Source organism: Hyposmocoma kahamanoa, unplaced genomic scaffold (assembly GCF_003589595.1).
Source record: "Hyposmocoma kahamanoa isolate Upper Pololo Valley unplaced genomic scaffold, ASM358959v1 87, whole genome shotgun sequence".
NCBI classification, from domain to species: Eukaryota; Metazoa; Arthropoda; class Insecta; order Lepidoptera; family Cosmopterigidae; genus Hyposmocoma; species Hyposmocoma kahamanoa.
In genome coordinates, this window is record NW_020654422.1 from 7493242 (window position 1) to 7512168 (window position 18927).

General features: G+C 35.7%; 2 protein-coding genes across 4 annotated transcripts; one reads left to right on the plus strand and one right to left on the minus strand.

Moving 5' to 3' along the window:
* The first annotated feature begins 4112 nt into the window (after positions 1 to 4112).
* LOC113235158 (bombyxin F-1-like) lies at positions 4113 to 14867 on the plus strand. Of its 3 annotated transcripts, none has more exons than XM_026470755.1 (5): positions 4113 to 4265; positions 9780 to 9968; positions 12616 to 12733; positions 12867 to 13156; positions 13996 to 14867. In XM_026470755.1, the coding sequence occupies exons 2-5, from the start codon at positions 9785 to 9787 to the stop codon at positions 14151 to 14153; spliced, it is 750 nt and encodes a 249-aa protein (XP_026326540.1). In that variant the 5' UTR covers positions 4113 to 4265; positions 9780 to 9784; the 3' UTR covers positions 14154 to 14867. The 3 variants fall into 3 exon arrangements, with proteins under 3 accessions (XP_026326540.1, XP_026326542.1, XP_026326543.1); XM_026470757.1 differs by having other exon boundaries at positions 12867 to 13053; XM_026470758.1 differs by having other exon boundaries at positions 12867 to 13076; positions 13996 to 14140.
* Positions 14868 to 14950: 83 nt separating this feature from the next.
* LOC113235159 (translation initiation factor IF-3, mitochondrial) lies at positions 14951 to 16723 on the minus strand. Its single transcript, XM_026470759.1, has 3 exons — positions 16192 to 16723; positions 15844 to 16072; positions 14951 to 15516 (listed from the first exon to the last, which is right to left on the minus strand). Exons 1-3 carry the CDS (start codon positions 16440 to 16442, stop codon positions 15346 to 15348), a joined length of 651 nt encoding a protein of 216 aa, XP_026326544.1. The 5' UTR covers positions 16443 to 16723; the 3' UTR covers positions 14951 to 15345.
* Positions 16724 to 18927: the final 2204 nt, after the last annotated feature.

An 18927-nucleotide genomic window follows, 5' to 3' on the forward strand; every position in this document is an offset into this window, starting at 1 on the left:
ACATGTTTCATAGAAAGGGAAGATTCCCCTTGCACAGACTTGTAGTATAACTACACAAGGTGTGAAACGTAGACGATTTCTAACTTTAATGGTTATGTGAAGAGAAAAGTTATTACAGTCTTTACATTGTGCTATAATCATTCTTGTGCTATTACAATCATGTGTACCTATCGTAATGCAATTGACAAAGAGTATGTGTACATGTTACAGTTGTACTGTTTTGTACTTTGCTTCGGGAGTACCTACAGAGTACCTTTTTGATGCTCGTAATCCACATGTTAAAATAAGATTGATGATTAAGCTCCGTGGCAGCAACAACACCATCTGCTAACACGGTCAAATCGTTTTGTGGCGTCTGGATATTGCCGAACTATTCAATGATAACGATAACTCTTTCTTTACATTTCTATAAAAAGTTATTATTAAGCTAAGCGCAAGAAACAAATAACGTTTCATCCTACAGTTTTAGCCTAAGGGTGAGGCCAGACGAGCGTAATATTGCGTGTTGTGAGTCGCGTGTTTGAGTGGCTGCATTCGGTTTCATATAAAAGTCCAGTTTGTGCCACACGGGCATAATTACCCCTTGAGCGAAGATCCGCTCAAAGGGTAAGTTGGTAAGCTTACCAATACCGGAATAGTGAACCTATTTACCATCTATCTAATGCTTCATAAATGCACGCTATTTTTAATAGATCCATTACACTATATGACACAAGCACCGTATACAAACTTTTAAAAACAAAATAACTAAATAAAATAAGTTCCTCTGGTGTCCTAACCGAATTTCAGATGGACATAAACTATTGGACTCAAAAAACGTGACTCGCAACTCACAAAATTGCGCTTGTCTGACCTCACCCTAAGGGTCGTAGTACTCCGCAAACGATCAGTCGTTGACACCAAATGTTGCAGGCGGATATGAATTTGTGACGAAAGTCTTTATAATGTCTACACATACTAACTAAACTTACGGAAAAACATAGTTACCTTGTACTTAAAAGTAATTATAAATTCATTTCCAGGAATTACTAGGGAAAATTCACATTTAAATTACATAACTTTAATAAGAATTAACGGTGCCGGTTTCCGTGTTGATGGTGACTAGTCAAGAGCTCTTACTCATATAATTAAATGTTACTAAGTTGACATTAATTCCGTACTATAACTTAAGTCAGTATAAGTAGTATCCGTCAAAGCAGTCCCTTTGGTTAAAAAAAAGCAATAACGAAGTTATAATGAAAAGCTGGATTAACATTATTTATGGCATATCAAATTAGGATCAAAGGGCAGTCGTTTGATGCTTTTTCTATCATAACTAAGATACAATCATCCAAACAGTAGTTAATTAGCTTTAAACACGAGTTGTTTATCTAACCTTGTCAAGTTCTAGATTGCAAAACATCAATCATATCAAGCATTTTACACTCTAATTCTGTACGTACATAGGTTTATTGTTTGGCCCAATTCTAGAATAATTGTGACAGTAGTTTGATTAAATATGTTACCTACACGCTCTACAATTATGAACATAATGTCGATTACGTCAGATAATCCGATATACCTTTTATCTACTTTAAACATCATTATCAAATCACATTCGGTTTAGTAAATACTTAAATATTATTATATAGCAAAATAAATAAAATAAATAGCAAAATTTACGGGTAACCAACTAACGTTAAGATGTAAAATACTTACAAAGTTGCACATAAAACGACATTTTCTTTTGTAAGTGGTGTTGGCTTACCAGATCAAAGGAAGATATTTTCCTTAAGTATTTTGTCCCGAATCCTTTTCCAGAGAACAGAAGAACGGTAAATTTAGAGTTTATAATTACGTGTTTGCTAATGTAACAAAATAAGGAAAAACCTCAATATCATTCAATATTTGTGCCAATGTAGACGCCAATATGAGAGTGTAGTAAGTACAGGATCGTTGGTGTAGAACAGACTTAAAATAGACATTCCAAAACGCGTCTGGTGGCGCCAGCCGAGGCTGACAGCTTTCAAGCTTATCTACCAATTAACAGCCAAACAGGGAGCCTGATAACAAACGCCTTGTTTGTTACCGATATATCTGCCAACATAACTACAGAAAATTTTACTTAGAGGCTTTATTGGTAGAACTTTGACGGATGTACCATAAATGTCCGATACTGTGTGTGCAGTTAACATAAATGTATAAGATATAAAAGTTGTAAAATAACTTTTAATATGGAAAAAAGAAACTTGTTGAAAATTGACTGGACTTCTCTAAAAGACAAATCTAAAATAATTATAAAATACGTAACTAAACGATTATCTATAAACATAAGTACATAAACACGATGATTAACACCTACAAGTAAATCACGTATTGCAACATTTCTCTCAGGCAGAACGGACGACACACTTAAAGTGCAATTAATTCTCATTAGCCCGCCGAGGACTACATCGATCAATAAATTGTCACCTTGTTTGTAAATAGCCTGGCTGCATTGAGCTCTACAAATTGTAAAGAATGAGGTATTTATAGATGGAGTCAGTGACTCTAGTCCGCGCCGTCTGGGAGACGTGTCAGTGCTGTCACTGAACCCCTGGGATATTCCATCCCCCGTACGTTTACTCAACATTCAATAGATAATATGTACTACTCGACCTGTTACAACCACACCTTTCGTCAACAGGTTAGTGACTTGGGTGGCAGGACATCGCTCGCTGTGCAAATTACGCCTCCTTTGCTACGTAAAAAAGAACCACGTATGGGCCATAAAGTTGCTAATGCATAAAAGTTACATAAACATTTTGTTATAAACGACATTTTTATTTTAAAATAATGATAAATGTGGGGAATCTAATTACACATATGAATAATCAGGGCATTATATTTTTTAAGATACTCAGTGATGGACGAACAAATCATGCCCCTGGTGTTGAGCGACACGCCTGTCCTTCGCAGTTGCAGTGCAACTCAGAGATGTAAATTGCAAAGATCTGAAGACACTGCCTTTGCGCCCGTCACCCTAAGACATAAGTTGACAAGTCCCATGTGCCAGCATATAATTTCACCAGCACACTACTTGGCGGTAGAAATAGGTAAGGTGGTAGTACATACTTCCCTTGAAGAACTAAATCATAAGGAGCTCTACTGCTACTAAAATATCTGCAAAAGACATAAAGACACATTGTGTGTAGTAGACCATAGTATGACTGATCGGTCGTACTGAAAAATCTATTGACAGCTTGTGAACGAGAAAGCGACACAAAATGTTGAGTGACACTACACGTTCTTTTGTTGGGCGGATTCTGGGAAACGATTTCAGCCTGGAGTCAACAAATATAGCCCGTTGCACTCCGCTTTATTAACAAATAAAAGACAATTGGTTCCGGAAACTGCGAGATATCCGTGGGCATCATAAACATCCTCGCCTTTGCCTAAGCTGCATTTACAGTCATCTTGTAAATAAACAGCTGTATGAAATGAAAGACTACAATAACATATAAAACACGTGGTGGCTCTAAGCGAAAAACGTCCCAAAAATCAACAAAAACAGAAATAGAATAAATTTTTAATTTGTTCTATTTCTGTTTCTGTTCACCAACTACAGTATTAGTTAGAAGAACCTATTCAACAACTACAAGACTAATACAATAAATCAACCGCTGTTTATGTCTGTTTATGAGAAATGAAATATTAAAGTTCATTGTGGCAATTTCGAAACCACCTAGTTATACATATATGTATGGAATTATTATATTTGAATTCATTCATGTGTTAGGCATGATATGAATTTATATAAGTCACTTGCATAGATACATAATAACAAGGTTTTTTCCATGTGGGGTAGGCATAGACTACGGATCTATTAAATACAGCTAATTTTAGAACAATTGTATTGAACGATTGTGAAAAATAGTAGTTACTAACGACGAAATAATTTTTAACAATCGTAGCTAGTTAGCTACGTTTATTCCCGACAAGTTTTCTCAAACCTTCGGCAGAGCAGTTCAATTGAGTCATAGAGGGGTTTGTTGTGATGCTGAGAGGCGATGGGGAGCTGCGGCGCGGGGCGTGTTAGGCACCCGCGCGCCGCCCATCTCAGACTGGTTAAAAGCGTGGCGGCGCGCGCGCCGGGCCCAGTCTACAGCGTCAGCGACGTATCCGCAGCGCGCATTGTCGCACTAAACCTGCGACCGACTCATCCGCGTATTCGCTACTACATGACACTTTAGCAACGCGAATTCACACGCCACGCTTCTACTACTGCTTCATATCCGCATTAGAAGGTGAGTATCAGACATTTTTCACAGATCGTAGTTACGGCTCCAGGATCCAGGACGAGAAGGTATTAAAAGCAAAATAAGTAGTTCTATTTATCCGGTCAGAGAATTGTTAGAACTAAGTGCATAAATTAATCAAATATTTATTACCGTATTTTACGTGGAGAGAAAATAATAAGGTCTCGTTAAATTGCATTGTTAACGTCTTCTGTTTAATTTAGCGAAGTTTTGTTTATAATTCATCTCACGCCACTATTAGGCCATCGTGCAGCGTGTGTACTATAAGACAATGTTCTACATTGTCAAAGCAGTAACTAGCGATGTCAGAATTACGTTACTTTATTTGTATAATGACACCATATTGTTATGGCCACCAATATCTAAATATATGCAAAAATGTCTACGTAAAACGGTAAAATGTACCTCCCTACCTGCGCTAGGTTGGCATTATAGTTCTTTCACCATCATATGATGTAGTAACTAATTATGTAAGATGTAGTACCTACATAAAGCTTTTTTCAAAATGATATTTAAGAACAATTTAATTTTATAACGTTTTCCTGAGTGCGTGTGATGTCTACGCAAAACTTACAAACTTATAATAAGTTATGTACAAGATAAGTAAGTAAGTAGTTATTCAGTTTTTCCTCAAAAACTTTATGACTTTTAACAAATAGATTAACATTGTAGTAAACAAATTTAGTATACCGACTCTTACTTATGCTGAGTACCTACCAATTAAAACATTCTATTGAAAGCAAAGTGTAATGCAAGGTTTGCTACATTAAATAACTAGGTAGCACTTTCATGGTAGTCCACTCAGTGTCATAGTGTATAGTATCTAGGCATATTCAGTGTTAAAAAATGTCTAAATACATATTTAGTTAAAAACAAAAAAGGGCAATTTAAATAGATTGAAACAAGGTTGATCCTCACATTTCAAATAATTTTTAACACTGATCGCTCAGACAATTTTAATGCTAAATGCAATTTCGACAGCAGGTACTATTATTAGTATAGTATTATATTATCTAGGGTACTACATAGATAAATTTGTATCATTTACAGTAAAAGTATCATTTTAAACGATCCGATATATTTATGTCGTACCGCAGCCACCGCGCGCCGGCGCGAACAAACGCACCTCGGCCACACCGTAAAAACTGTTTATCTGCAAAATAAAAAGCACACTAACCTACCGTTTCACGCAGTAAAGGAACTTATTGTAAGGTGTGAAGGTTTACAACGTTACACTTAAGTTGTCAGCGGCCGCATAAATGGGATCAGTATCCCAGGTATTATTTCTTAGAAGCGAAGCGTGGTCAATGTTTCGTATTTACAATAAATTTTTGTAGGTCTCAGACGATCGACGGTGTCAAATAAATTTATAAATTGGCAATATTTCTAAATTAAGAATGCATAGATTACAATAATGTAGTAGTTAAAATTAGAACTTATAATAAGAACGCAGTTTTCTATGATAATACCTAAACATGCGTTAAAATATTTATAATCATCTTATAGTACACCTATTCATAGGTAAATAAATTGAGAATTTATAGAGACATAAACAACACTATGAATCCCGAGATCACGTATAACATTTTACGATACGAATAACACACACGTATAACTTTGTCGTGTCTGCTCTTAAATTGGGGTCGATAGCTCTGCAATCAGATCACTGACCACCGCCACCTGTGAGTGACTTACAGCCGTGTTTTGCTAACTCTTGTGACCTCATGCAATTTACTAATATAAAAATATCTGAGAAGTACCTACTCAATCTCAAAAGCATACAACGTTCACACATGTCGAAACTATTATACATGACTTTGTTAACTTATACGATCTAAGTTTTGTAAGTGTAGGGACGTGGACTCAGGCAATAAAAAAGTTACATCATGGGAAATAACGACAATCACTTAACGAGCTAGACAATAACATTAAAACAATAATTTATGGTTGACCTACCCATTTAAAGGTTACCAGAACTTATCTCAGGCTGTCGTCGATTTAAGACGATCTAATCTAGAGTAACCTAATCAGTCAAAATAGCACTAGATTCAGACGCAGGTCTGCGTTATCTATGACTAAACTGAATGAAGCCAGTAACCGGCTCAAGTCGTCAATTAGGACCTCGCCAACATTGAATTGTCTTTTGTTACCGTATCGTCTGCAACCAATGTCGAACACCTTGTTACCAGGGGAACGAATATAAATTAGACACGCCACGCATAAAGATGATTAGAGTTGTCCCTGGACGCCATATATTCATTTCAAAGTGCTTGGAATTACCAGTAGGTATTACTATTATGTGCACGTAGGCCGGTTCGTGCTCACGTGTAATAAAAAACAGCCTTTTCTAATTCAACCTAAGCCTCTACATCCATGTCGCTTTCCCGGTTGCTACACACTGCAGTCGAATCATACAGTAACAGATATTTATGTACCTATTTTGAAGTCGCAACATTCAACATGAATTACAATCTATGTATTACTCGTTTTCGCTCAAATCACCGTGGGTGTTCGTTCAAATTAAATATTTTACAACCGCTCGTAAAAATCTCGTTTTACAAAGTTAAAAGTTACAAAGCTAACATTTTTAATTCCTACATCTTCATGCTTACCTACTTTATTTAGTTAGTTGATATGAGCAAGGCGAAACCCGTTCTAAATATTACCCCAAAATTCTAAGAATCGCAAGGACTATAAGACCAGCTTTTAACCTTTCACATTGCACGTCTCAAGGTGATTGTGTTTCCGAAACGGTCCAACTACCTACCAGAGTCTAGTTTGTAAATTGGCATTATTAAATTGTTGGTTATCAAATGTCTCATTCAATGTAATAAATAGAGGCAGTAATCAGCAAGGATTGCATCTCAAATAGACGCAGTACGCCTCCACATTGTGTACTCGTAATCCGTAAACAGCGACCGCTGGTTAAAGCCGTAGCAAGGCTGCAGGTCAGTTCAGAGATTCATGTAATTGTCTAATAGAGTGCAGGAGCACTGAGACATGCGGGAGGTGCGCGGGCGCCCCGCGACGCTCGGCGGCAACAGCGACCGCGCACGCGCCCTGCGTGTGACCGATTGACTGTACACACTTCGCGTTTTTAAACTGCATGGTCTACGCTACAAGGCATCCTTGTTCAGTTCGTTTGTATACATGTAGTTGACGACCTCCGCAGCTCTGTGGCCAAGCAATCAAGTACAAAAACTATATGAGGGTATAGGTTCGATCTCCTGTTGAAGCAATTTACAAACATTTCAATATTTGTGAACTGGGTGTTTTAGGTAGGAACGGCATTAATTCTTGTACAGTATTATAATATTTGAAGTTACTATAAAAATGTACTATTGTACAGGATTTCTTCTAGTTTGTTATCATATCAGTTACGTTAGTTAAGTAGGTGGCGGTAGTGGCGGATAGCTTCCGTTATTTTTTTTTGCATTATATTGTACGATAAAGGTGGGAGACGAAATGTTTATTAAATATTTTCAACAAATTCTCCAGGCTTAACTATTATTACTTCAAGATATGTAACGCTTGAAATACTTCGAGGATCAGCCATGGATAAGTACCTACCTACTTGCACATTAACGATATCATAAAACGTTTCCCTACGAGTAGTGTTGTAATCAATGCCTCACGGATATAGTCTAGAGGAAACGCAAATTGCGTTTTACTGACGCTAAAAATAGCCTTTACGCGGTGATATTATCTGTGCATATTATACGTCGCCTGGACGTCGTCGGCGCGAGCGCGCCGTGGACCGTAATCCGTACGACACAGTATAATATGGATTGGTCGTTGTAGTACACCAGAGCAGCTAATAGTTGCAAACTCTACCCCGCTGCACACTCTCACGTTTCAAACATGTCGCACATGAAAGCGAATACTGTCGTTACTCAAAAATGGCGGTTCGAAAGAGCAAAAATTACTGAATGGGACCAATACATTTATGTTCTCGTTTATAAGACGATAACTAAATAAATAAAAATAATCCTATTATTCGCAATAAGACTCATTGAGTTTTTTTTAATTTTCAAATTGAATTTTCTCAATACCGCCATTTTTTAGTTACGCTAATATTTAGTTTTATATGCGTTGTCAGCTGGAGTCATAACTCAATAGATCCTACACAATATTCAGTAACGCGTATTATATTTTTGAATACACAGTTAAGTACTTCAAAATTATCTTCATTTAATTGGCAAGCAACTGATTTGCAAGGCATATACCATTCCTTACAAACGTATAAATAATAATTTACTGTAATATAGACATATTTTAAGTGCTGACTTTAGAATGTAATTGTCATTTGTAGCTGTTGTTTATACAAATAAAATCATAATGTAATCATTCTTCAAAGGTCGTGAGACAAAGTATGACTTGTTACTTAATAACAGATAAACAGATAGTAGGAATGCTACTATGGAATACCAAAATAAAAAACATCGTTAAAATCGATAAAGAAAACAACTACATATAAAAAACAATAACATTCGAAGTTAAGACTATCGTTTCCAAGCGAAATGAACAAAGTGGCACCCACCCTATGCTATTCTTGGAATGGCACTTAACGAAAGGAAGCCGCTGATTTGCATTTTTTATGAATAAGGAAGGTGATTTCATCATTTTAGTCAGGCCTTTTGATCGTAATGCACAAATTTAATCATTATTCAAGGTTTTTTAACACTTTAATTTTCATTTTTATAATAACTAAATCAATTTTTTGGATAAAAAATAATTAAAAGATGTTTACTAACAGGTAAGTACCTATATGATAGATAACACATATCTCACTTTATTGATATTTCATAAAAGAAATTACCGATATACTTAAAACCTACACCCACATACGACAATCACGAAGTCAAAAGTTAATAGCAGTAAAAACATCAACCGTAGTGGAGGTTGAACTTAAATCTTCTCCCTCGTAATGGCTATGATTCACTAATTGCGCAAGATAAGTAGGAAAACACAACTGACCAAGTGGTCCAAGGAAATCGGTTGTTCCTTTATATAGTAGCGATATCAACTGTTTATAATTTACACGAGCATTAGTAAACAACGTGAAGCGGTCACGTGAACCGAACCGTAATGATCTGCACTCCTTTACTTAATAACAAACAAAAGATAGGAGTATGCAATTTGATGCCAAGATGATTTGATTGATATCGCGCCGCCATCAATATGCACTCGTCACTCAAGCAGCAAAAACATGCCTAACTAATCGGTTGAAAGCTAACTTATTGAGAGTGCATTTTCATATTAAATGCATTTAGGAAATGAAAGATATTTGATACTGGGCGGAGCTAGTGTCAAGTTACATTCTTCTAGTATAAAAGCATAAACCCTTCTTGAGTTACACTCACTTGCGTGATTTTCTTGGGTACTTTTTGCGACAGAAAAGAAATTGGAAACTTGTAAGTTGTTAACCGCGTGTTAAAGTAGAGCAAGTTATAAATAACTAAAATCCAGGTCTTTAGAAATAATATTGTTATTTATTTTCAGTAACAATGCTCATAGATAGAGCAGTGCAGTTGGCGATGGTGGTGGTGATAATGCTGTGGGGCGCACTGACAGATGCTGCGCCGAGAAGGGGCGGAACCTTCAAGATGTGTGGCCGCACGCTAAGCCATTTCATGAGTCACGTCTGCCGTGTTCACAACAGTCCTCCATCTTCATGGGACGTTCCTACAGGTACATACCACTTTTTTACTGTTATTATCCATTTTAGGGATGTAATTTACGAGTTTGGAGTGTAGGTAGTCTCTGCGTGTAATTTTGTACCTTTGAGAACAATATTTGAAAATGCACATTTTATAACAAATTCTTTTGCTTAAAATAAAAATATCTATAATTGAAACAAGTGGTTCTTTTCACGAAGTTAATGTAATAAATAAAAATATGAGAGCCAGCTATCAAAATGTACGGTCAACCGTCGTCGCGGCAATTGAACCGGACATAGCACTGATAACGTTAATTTTATCTTCAAAGTATTTTTAATTCACTATAGACTATGTTTATAGCAACAATACAACCAGAATTTTTTCTACTTACGAATTCGTACACTAGTAAATACTAGACTTATACACATATATTATCTTAAGCAACATCCGCGACGCAACAATCGTTATCGATCGTTAATGAGACGGTCGCGGTCTAAATGATTGTATATAATTTAATGTCAACAGCGTTATCACCGTAACAAGCATCAAAATCGTAAGACCACACAATTATAAATTCACTCCGATTGGACACATTCCACGTTAATCGCTATTATTCGCGATTATGTTAATGACCAATTGACACGAAAATGACCCAAAATAAAAATCATTACATTTATAACAACTTAGCTTATTGAAAAATATAAACTTAAGTAAATAGGTATAACACATTACTTTGAAATTACAACGGCTTGTATTTCGCCCAAATAACAAGCCCGATAGTGCAATATTTTGTGTTATTCAATTAATCTAGACTGTCTCGCTGGAACACCAGGTTATCACATGATGAACGTCTAATACCTTATATTTATCGGTAAATTACAACAAATATGTGAATTATGACAACAATAACCACGTCTCTATTTTTAACTCTTCCCCGGAATAGAATAAACAAGAATGGTATAAACGCCACCGTAATATAATAACATAATCATGACCCATAGATACGCCGTGAACGGACGGAGTCATTGCGAAACTAAATAACGTGACTGACTGGTGAACGAAGTTCATCTTAACTTAACCTACAAAGAAGATATTAAAATATTTATTATCATTCATATTAATTTAACAGATCTACTTATTGTGCTGAATAGATATTCAGTTCCGTTTAATACTACTTTTATAAAAAATAGAATAAAATTAAATTATAAATGTTTTAAGCCAATACAGAAAATCAGTTTCTGTAAATGCTACGTACGTTGCTACGCTCGTAGAGGTACATTTAGATTGACTGTCTTTTATCGTTGCCTACAACAATATGCATTTTGCCTACATTTCTTACTTAATAATTATACTTGGTACTTGGTGTAACGGGCTGGTGTACGCAACTTGACGTCAAGGCGCCTATTTTGCCTATTTTTAATAATTATATTTACATCATTTATTCTATTTATTGAACAGTGGCCCAAGCACGAACTTTCACCCAAAATCGAGTAGTAGCGTTATTGTATCGTCATCGAGACAATTTGTATGACAATTGGAACAGCGCCCCCGTGAGCGTATTTGGTACTAAATTTTCATAACACGAACTTTGAAGTTTGCCTTCATATCGTCATTGAGTAGTAAAGGTGAAGTATGCGTAAAATAGTGTATGTAAACGGTAGCACGAATAATTTTTTAACGTAAAGTGAAGTAACGAAGACTGACAATCGAGAAACTCGAAAACGTCACGGGTATTTTATTGGTGAGACCATTGACTTACAATTATAGGTGAGACAACTGTCTCAATTGTCTCAACTGTCTGTTTTTCACACAAAATAACTATTTTGTGTGAAAAATAATAATGTTTAGGCTGCGTACAGAGATGGTTGACGATTACTCCGCCGACAAGAACTAAGCTCTTAATTACAACAAAGTGCAATTTAATGTACTGGAATGTATTGAACATTTCATACATTTTTATCTAAAAATCATGAAGCAGGAACAATTTTAAATTTTGTATCAAAAATTGTCCCCCGAAAAAGCGTGAATCGAGTTGATAGTAATTATACACCACAAGCACAGGCGTATCTAGGCGCTACGAGCGCATGTTCTTGTATTTATTGTTATGAACCACAAGCAGCCCTCCTTAGACAATGGTCTTTTGCCTTTTAGTTACGTGGTTTTGGGTATGTATATCAATGGATAATACCCAAAACCACGTAACTAAAAGGCAAAAGTGAACCACGTGATTGGGTATGCAACATTTTCAAATTTATATTTATATTGCAAGAAATTATAGAGATTTTTTCAATAGTAACAGTAATGAATCTTCCATTGTTAAATTAGCCGTAGCAGCAGAGCTCCTTGTGAAATTTAGTACTGCCGCCAATAGTAATGTGAACATTACTGCGTTCCGGTTTTGAAGGATAAGGGTAATATAAGCACATGGGACTTGTCAATTTATGTCTCAAGGTGAAGGGCGCAGTGGCAGTGCTCCTCAAATCTTGGTGATGTAAAGCTCTGGGTGGCACTGCAGCTGTTATAGACAGGCGTGTCGCTTAACACTAGACGCACGACTTTGAAGTCCCGTAGCTTGGTGTCATTAAAAAAAACGAAATTAATACTACTAATGTTTAGACAATTTATTCTAATTATTAATTACTTCTGAAAATAACTTTATTCACAACAATATGTTTCAGTGGTAGAACAACCGGCATCCGTACTCCGACGAAAGAGACAGTCAGAAGGCATTGCGGACGAATGTTGTATGGTCGGGTGTACGCGGGAACAGCTAGCCGAGTACTGTTCAGTTATTAAGTAAGTAAACTCAGGAAACAATAATATTATTTATAGAAACAAATAGTGCGATTTTATTCGGAGTGGAGAAAAGCACTCAGCGTATTAATAAATGATATGACAAATTATATGATTACTTTTTTTTATCGAACAGCCCAGAAGTATTGGACACATTGGACACGCACCTAATTGAAGACAGATCCGCGGAGCAAGAAAACGTTGCACACGGTGCCCCGGCAGTACCTGCGATAGTAGGAGAAGAGAAACAGCCACATAAGCAACTACAACACAAGGGATCTGCGTCAGAGGCAGTGAAGGCGCCAGCGGGGGCGCTGCGAGAGGTGGGCAGCGCGCGGAGTCGCGGGTACGGGAGCGCACGGCGAGGCCGGCGATGCTGGTGCCGGCGCAAGCGGCGCACGAGCCGACGCCGAGCCCATCTCATGGGTAACATGGTGTGTCTTCTTCGCCGCCTATTGTTCTTACAAAAACTTCCGTTGATTTTGACAAATTCAAACGCGACAGTTTCACTGCGTTTACAATTGGAATTGGAATGGAATATATCCTTTATATAATCGAAGGAATATATAGCTGTTATTGAAATTTCAATTGAGCAATTTATATATCAACATTTCAACATGAATAAAATATTTAAGGATTTTTGAACTAAATTAATTACGTTTTATTAGAAAAAAATAATAAGTTTTAGTTGGTTTACAGAATTTTAAGAACAAGAAAGCGGCGAGTAACTAACCCTCATATTAACGCTTTAAACGCATGCTTACTAATATTTTTCATGTAACACTCGTAATTCATTCAATTGGAGTTCTTTCCATTGGAGTACTTATAATGCACGATCACCTATTGATACAGAATAAATCGTATTTATATGTAAATGGTTACTTCGGTCATTTCTGACATCTTTTCATTTCAACTGTGCATGTGAAATGTTAATTTATATGTAAAAAAATAATTTTTGTTCTAGTAATTAAAAATTCAATTATTCAAATTTAAAACATTTATCGAGTTCTTAGGAAACGTCGGTTTGTTTGAAAAAACAAATATAGGCGATTTAAATCCGGAAAAATAGTTTCATTTCCTATGTCAAAACATTTATTTCTGATAAAAATCAATATTTTGAATTCTATATTACCATATAGATCATAATGTGGAGAACAAAATAGTTCCGTGTAGTGTCCAATTATTCATATACAGTATATTACGTAGCTTCTATGCTCTCGAATTTATTCCAAAAGTATTTTATTGAAAATTATGTATTATTGCAGAACATCGTAAGAAGTGTAGCGCGCGCTGCGCCCGTGGTGGGCACCGTGTCGCCCCTGCTGACGTGGGGCCGCACTCTCTACACGGATCTGCCCCAGGTCGAAAGAGACCGATACGCGTACGTCGCCGTCTACACAACGTAACCTCACACGCCATGTAATATAATTTTATAGGTTCAAAAATGTCCACATTTTCATGACCAGTATAAGTTGCTAAAGGTAATAAAAACATTTCCTAGCCAATGTGCACCTCTCAAGAACACGCTTTTGATATTGTCCGAAATTTTAAGATATTCATTTTAAGACTCTCACCTTTTGCCTAAATAAGATGCAAGACGAATAGCAAGTATCTCAAGTGTTCATATTTAAAATTCTAGTGTATGTAATGTAGATGTTTACAGGACCTTAATTTGTTACTTTATTTATTATTATAGCAGTCAAAATTTTGTAATGTACTGCATATCTAGGATGGTCTCGCTTGAGATCTGAATTTAGTTTTATTTACATAATTATTTCAACTTTGGTAGATGTTGAATTTTTGTATTTGTATAAAAGACAAGCATAATGAACAAAAAATGTAGGTTGGAAATTATTTCAGCAATGCACTTTTTAATAATGTAAGTATTAATTAATAGAATGCTGTATCTATTAACACCACTGATTAATATCAATCTTGCTATAGTATTTTCTAAGATACTTTTGTAAATAACTGTTTTACCTATGCTTATTACGAATAACTTGATGATTTACCATTATACTCATCCACAATATCATAATAGACACAGCATCATACTAGCTACTTTATAAATATCTTAGATGTTTTTTATAACTAATATCATCTACCATTTTAGATAAAAGATCTCTAAAGCATCTGTGATAGCTCCACTGATAAAAGTGACACATTAATTTATGTAATTTTATTAGTGTCACCTTTTACCTATTGTAATTTGTTTAGGTGTTTCCTTGACCTGTTTATTTTGTAGCTGTAGGTAATAACTGCAAAAAAATGACTGACGAAGTAGATGGACGAATAAAATATTTCAATTATTTCTAATTTGCATTTCATTGTCTTTCTTTATGTATTTACACTAAATATATCCAACATAATAAAATACTAATGAAACAAAGTTTAAATTGTATTAAAACAATAACAGTTTAAAAAGTACAAAATGCAAGTTATTTACATTTATTATATCAATTTTAAAGCCCTTAATAATCAAGTGTTTCTGTGTCACTGGATTCTATTGACTTTTTAGGCTTAGATGTCATATCATTACCCAATGGTTTTTTAAAATAGTACTTACTTAACAAAATATACTTTGTTAGTAATATAACAGTGACACCAACAGCTAGTCATAGTGGCCCATTACCATCTGGTTTATTAGAATGTCCACTTTCTGGACACAGCATACTGCTCTCTCTATTTGGTATAAGTTGGAATCTTAAATCATTACCTTTGTTTCTCTTCTGTACTACCTTCCCATGTGATTTTATATTTTGTTCTATTACTGAGTATATTCTTTCCTGGAATGTGATATTGAGTTTATTATTTAGTAACCACAAATTTACATTTAATAAGCTCAAGGAAAAATTGAGTAGTGGAGTACATATGCTTTCCAAGTGAATGCTCAATGGTTTGAATACCAGGTTTCCAAATGTTTAATAGCAACGCCTCTCGTTAATAGTTAAGGAAAGCTGAATCTGGTTTACAATTCTTGGAAAATGTGGAGTCTTCAGCCCACATAGTAGACTTATGTCCTAAACCCCTCTCCTTCAAAAGAGATCAATGCCCAGCACTGGGACATACAATAAGGTAAATGATGTAAGAGAAATATAAGTAACATTCTTTACCAATTGAGGTACTCCTGCCTCTCCTTCTCCTGCTATAATAATTCTCACTTCATAATGTTTCTGCAGTAGCTTCATCATTTTCTTTACCCCAGTCATAAGATCATGTTCTCCTATCTTAGAAGACAGAGTTAACAGTTTCTCTCCTTTCATAGTGTTGCTCTGTCGAGCTGCCTGCTTCTCTTTTCTCTTTTGCAATTCTTCTTCGTGATATTGAGCATTAGTCATTAACCTAGAAATAAACATCCTATGTAAGAAATTTGATAAGATTACCTAATACAGCCCAAAACCGAAGCCTGTTTTTCACAGACCGTTTTTGTAAGTAAAAACCAAATTTTCAGAAATACTCACTTATACACTGGGCGTCTGGTTTTAGCGTCAACATCTTGTATCTTCACTAACTTCAATTCCCTTCTAAGCGATACATTTTGAGCATTTTTTAAGTCTGTGATAGAAACAGAGTTGTCAGTGCCTATTAATGTTATTCTAGTTTCGTATGTTTTCTTCTTAGGTATTTCTTTGCCATCCGCCGTGAGTCTCGATGCAAAAGCTCGAGATTCTATTAATCTCTTAACGCTGAACAAAGATATTAATTTGTTCATTTTCAATATCACTACCCCACGGCACCGACATCCACAATTTCCAAAACAAGTACAGTACAACACCGCGCACCTGCACAAAGTACGTATCTGTTTCTGTCATCTGTCAATGTAAAAAATAAATTATTTTTTAATTCCATTTTTGGCTTAGACAGAATTATTTTGAGCCAGGTCTGAATGTAATTATCGGGATATCGGGGGAATTAATTATGAAATATTTTCCACATATTTTCTATTAAGTTTTTCGTTTCACACTAAAAAATCAAAATCATCATCATCAAAATCATCAAAAATTAAAAAGTGTTTTTTTTAAATAGCCTAAAAGGGCCCATTCATCATCCTGCACTGCAGCCTGCCCAGCCGTTCGCTACGCGATGCTGGACACTGTAGTTGCATACATTCACAGTTCCGCATCGGGCCGAGCAGGCTGTAGTGCAAGATAATGAATGGACCTTTTTATAAGCGGTGGGAGTCATTTTACTTAACTTTTTTGGACACAATTTCGTTCGTAAACATAAAACCTTCAAGTTTTTGACGAGACACGTTTTGTAAATACCTGAAAAGTATCGAGTACAAAAGTATCGGTATTGGAGGAAAAAATACTCGATACCAAAAAGTATCGATACCGATACTTTTCGTGTCCTTACCACAGACAATTTCGTTGATTTCCAGGGTTGCCAATGTGTGGGGAAATCCCCAAATTGCGGAGAATTTCAATTAGATTGGGGATTTTTCGGGGATTGGCACTACGTTGGGAAAATGTGGTGATTCTAACATTTTATGATTTTGTCTAATCTATCGATGCATCGCTAGTTTGGTCGTTATTGTTAGAAACACTGTGATGAACTATATCATTGTGTTTTTCAACATCGCACATCCCTCGCATTATTAATAAGCAGCTTAAATAAAATTATTATCAGATCGTCTTGGTTCTGAATTGTAAAATGGGAAATATTTAAGTGCATATCAGAAAACTCAATACATATAAAATTATCATCATTATTCAAATAACTTGCACAATAAAAAAATATTTCACTACAAATAGAACATCTGTCTAACAAAACTAGTATCAAAAAAAATTAAAAAACATGTATAAAAACTAGACCTCTGCTAATTTCTCAGTGACAACGAAAGTGTTCATTTATTTACAAAAATATGGTTTACATAACAAAATTACATCACGCATATAACATAACAAATACAGCACATCAATTTAAATTAACGCTAAACGAAATAACAGTTCTTTTAACAAAATTACCGTAATTTTTCTCAACAGTTGTTTCATATATTATCTCCATTTATACAATGAATCACGTACAACAAATATTATATATTTGGAGCTGATTTTCTTGTGAGCAATTCATAATATTGGAACTAAATTGAACCTTTACTTGCAAATACAAAAAATCTTCGATTTTCAAGTATTAGACTTGTTGCAATGTTTGTGTGCAATTGTAATTTTTTTTTGTTGATCTTATTGTTTGGGTCAAAGTGTACAATTAGACCATTATGTCATATAAAATAGTGTTTCATTCCGATAGATTGATGTACCTTTCAGTAAAATAGGCTTAGACTATTTTTTTCCATCCTCTAAGGAAATACGTTTACGTATCATACGTTTGTTGTATGCCAGAAATCTTGGAGCATATAGGACTGGAGGCTTCATTGATAGGCAATTCCCTCTGTCAAGGTACAAGCACAAAACCACTATCGCACAATAAATACTACTTTCAAATCGATGTTTTTAATTTTCATTATCGAATTGACTGCGTCAAGTGCTCCGTGAAATATGACGTCTTGCAATATACAAACTTGCAAAAAAATCTCAGCTACATCCAGAGGAAGGAATTACATTCTATTTATACGTCTGTTTTTTTACATTAATTACTAGTTTTCTATTTTAACACATTTTTTTTTCACAATGATCACATTGATTAAATTTATCGATTACATGGAAAATGTTTGAAAATATTCGAACATTTGACATAAGCATACTATTACTAACATACTATTTGACGGAAATTGAGGTCATGACTCAACTTCCTCCAGTCCAACACCGATTTAACGGGGGCGCAAGGATCAGAGGGGGGGGCTATGTCCGAACGAGGGGAGAGGTGAAGGAGGACGGGGCGGTGATCCGAAACTAATTCGTGAACGACCAGGATCGAGTCTAATCTAAGGTTAATATTTTTGAATAATGCTACGTCTAGGATGTCGGGGCGGTATTTTACGTTATGCGGATTGTGGGTGGGCACTAAGGGTGCAATTATATCGAAATGCATGGATCCGGATAGAGTCATGAGAGTTTTACTGCAAGGGTTGGTGGTGTTACAATTCCATGCAGTATTTTTGGCGTTAAGGTCGCCAGTCAGAATTACGGACAAGAGGGCTTTAACATCTTGGCGAATTAGCGGTCGGGAGGTATCAGGGGACAGGTAGGCCGAAATGAAGGTGATCGGTGGGTGGCCGGTGAAGCCGAGCCGACACG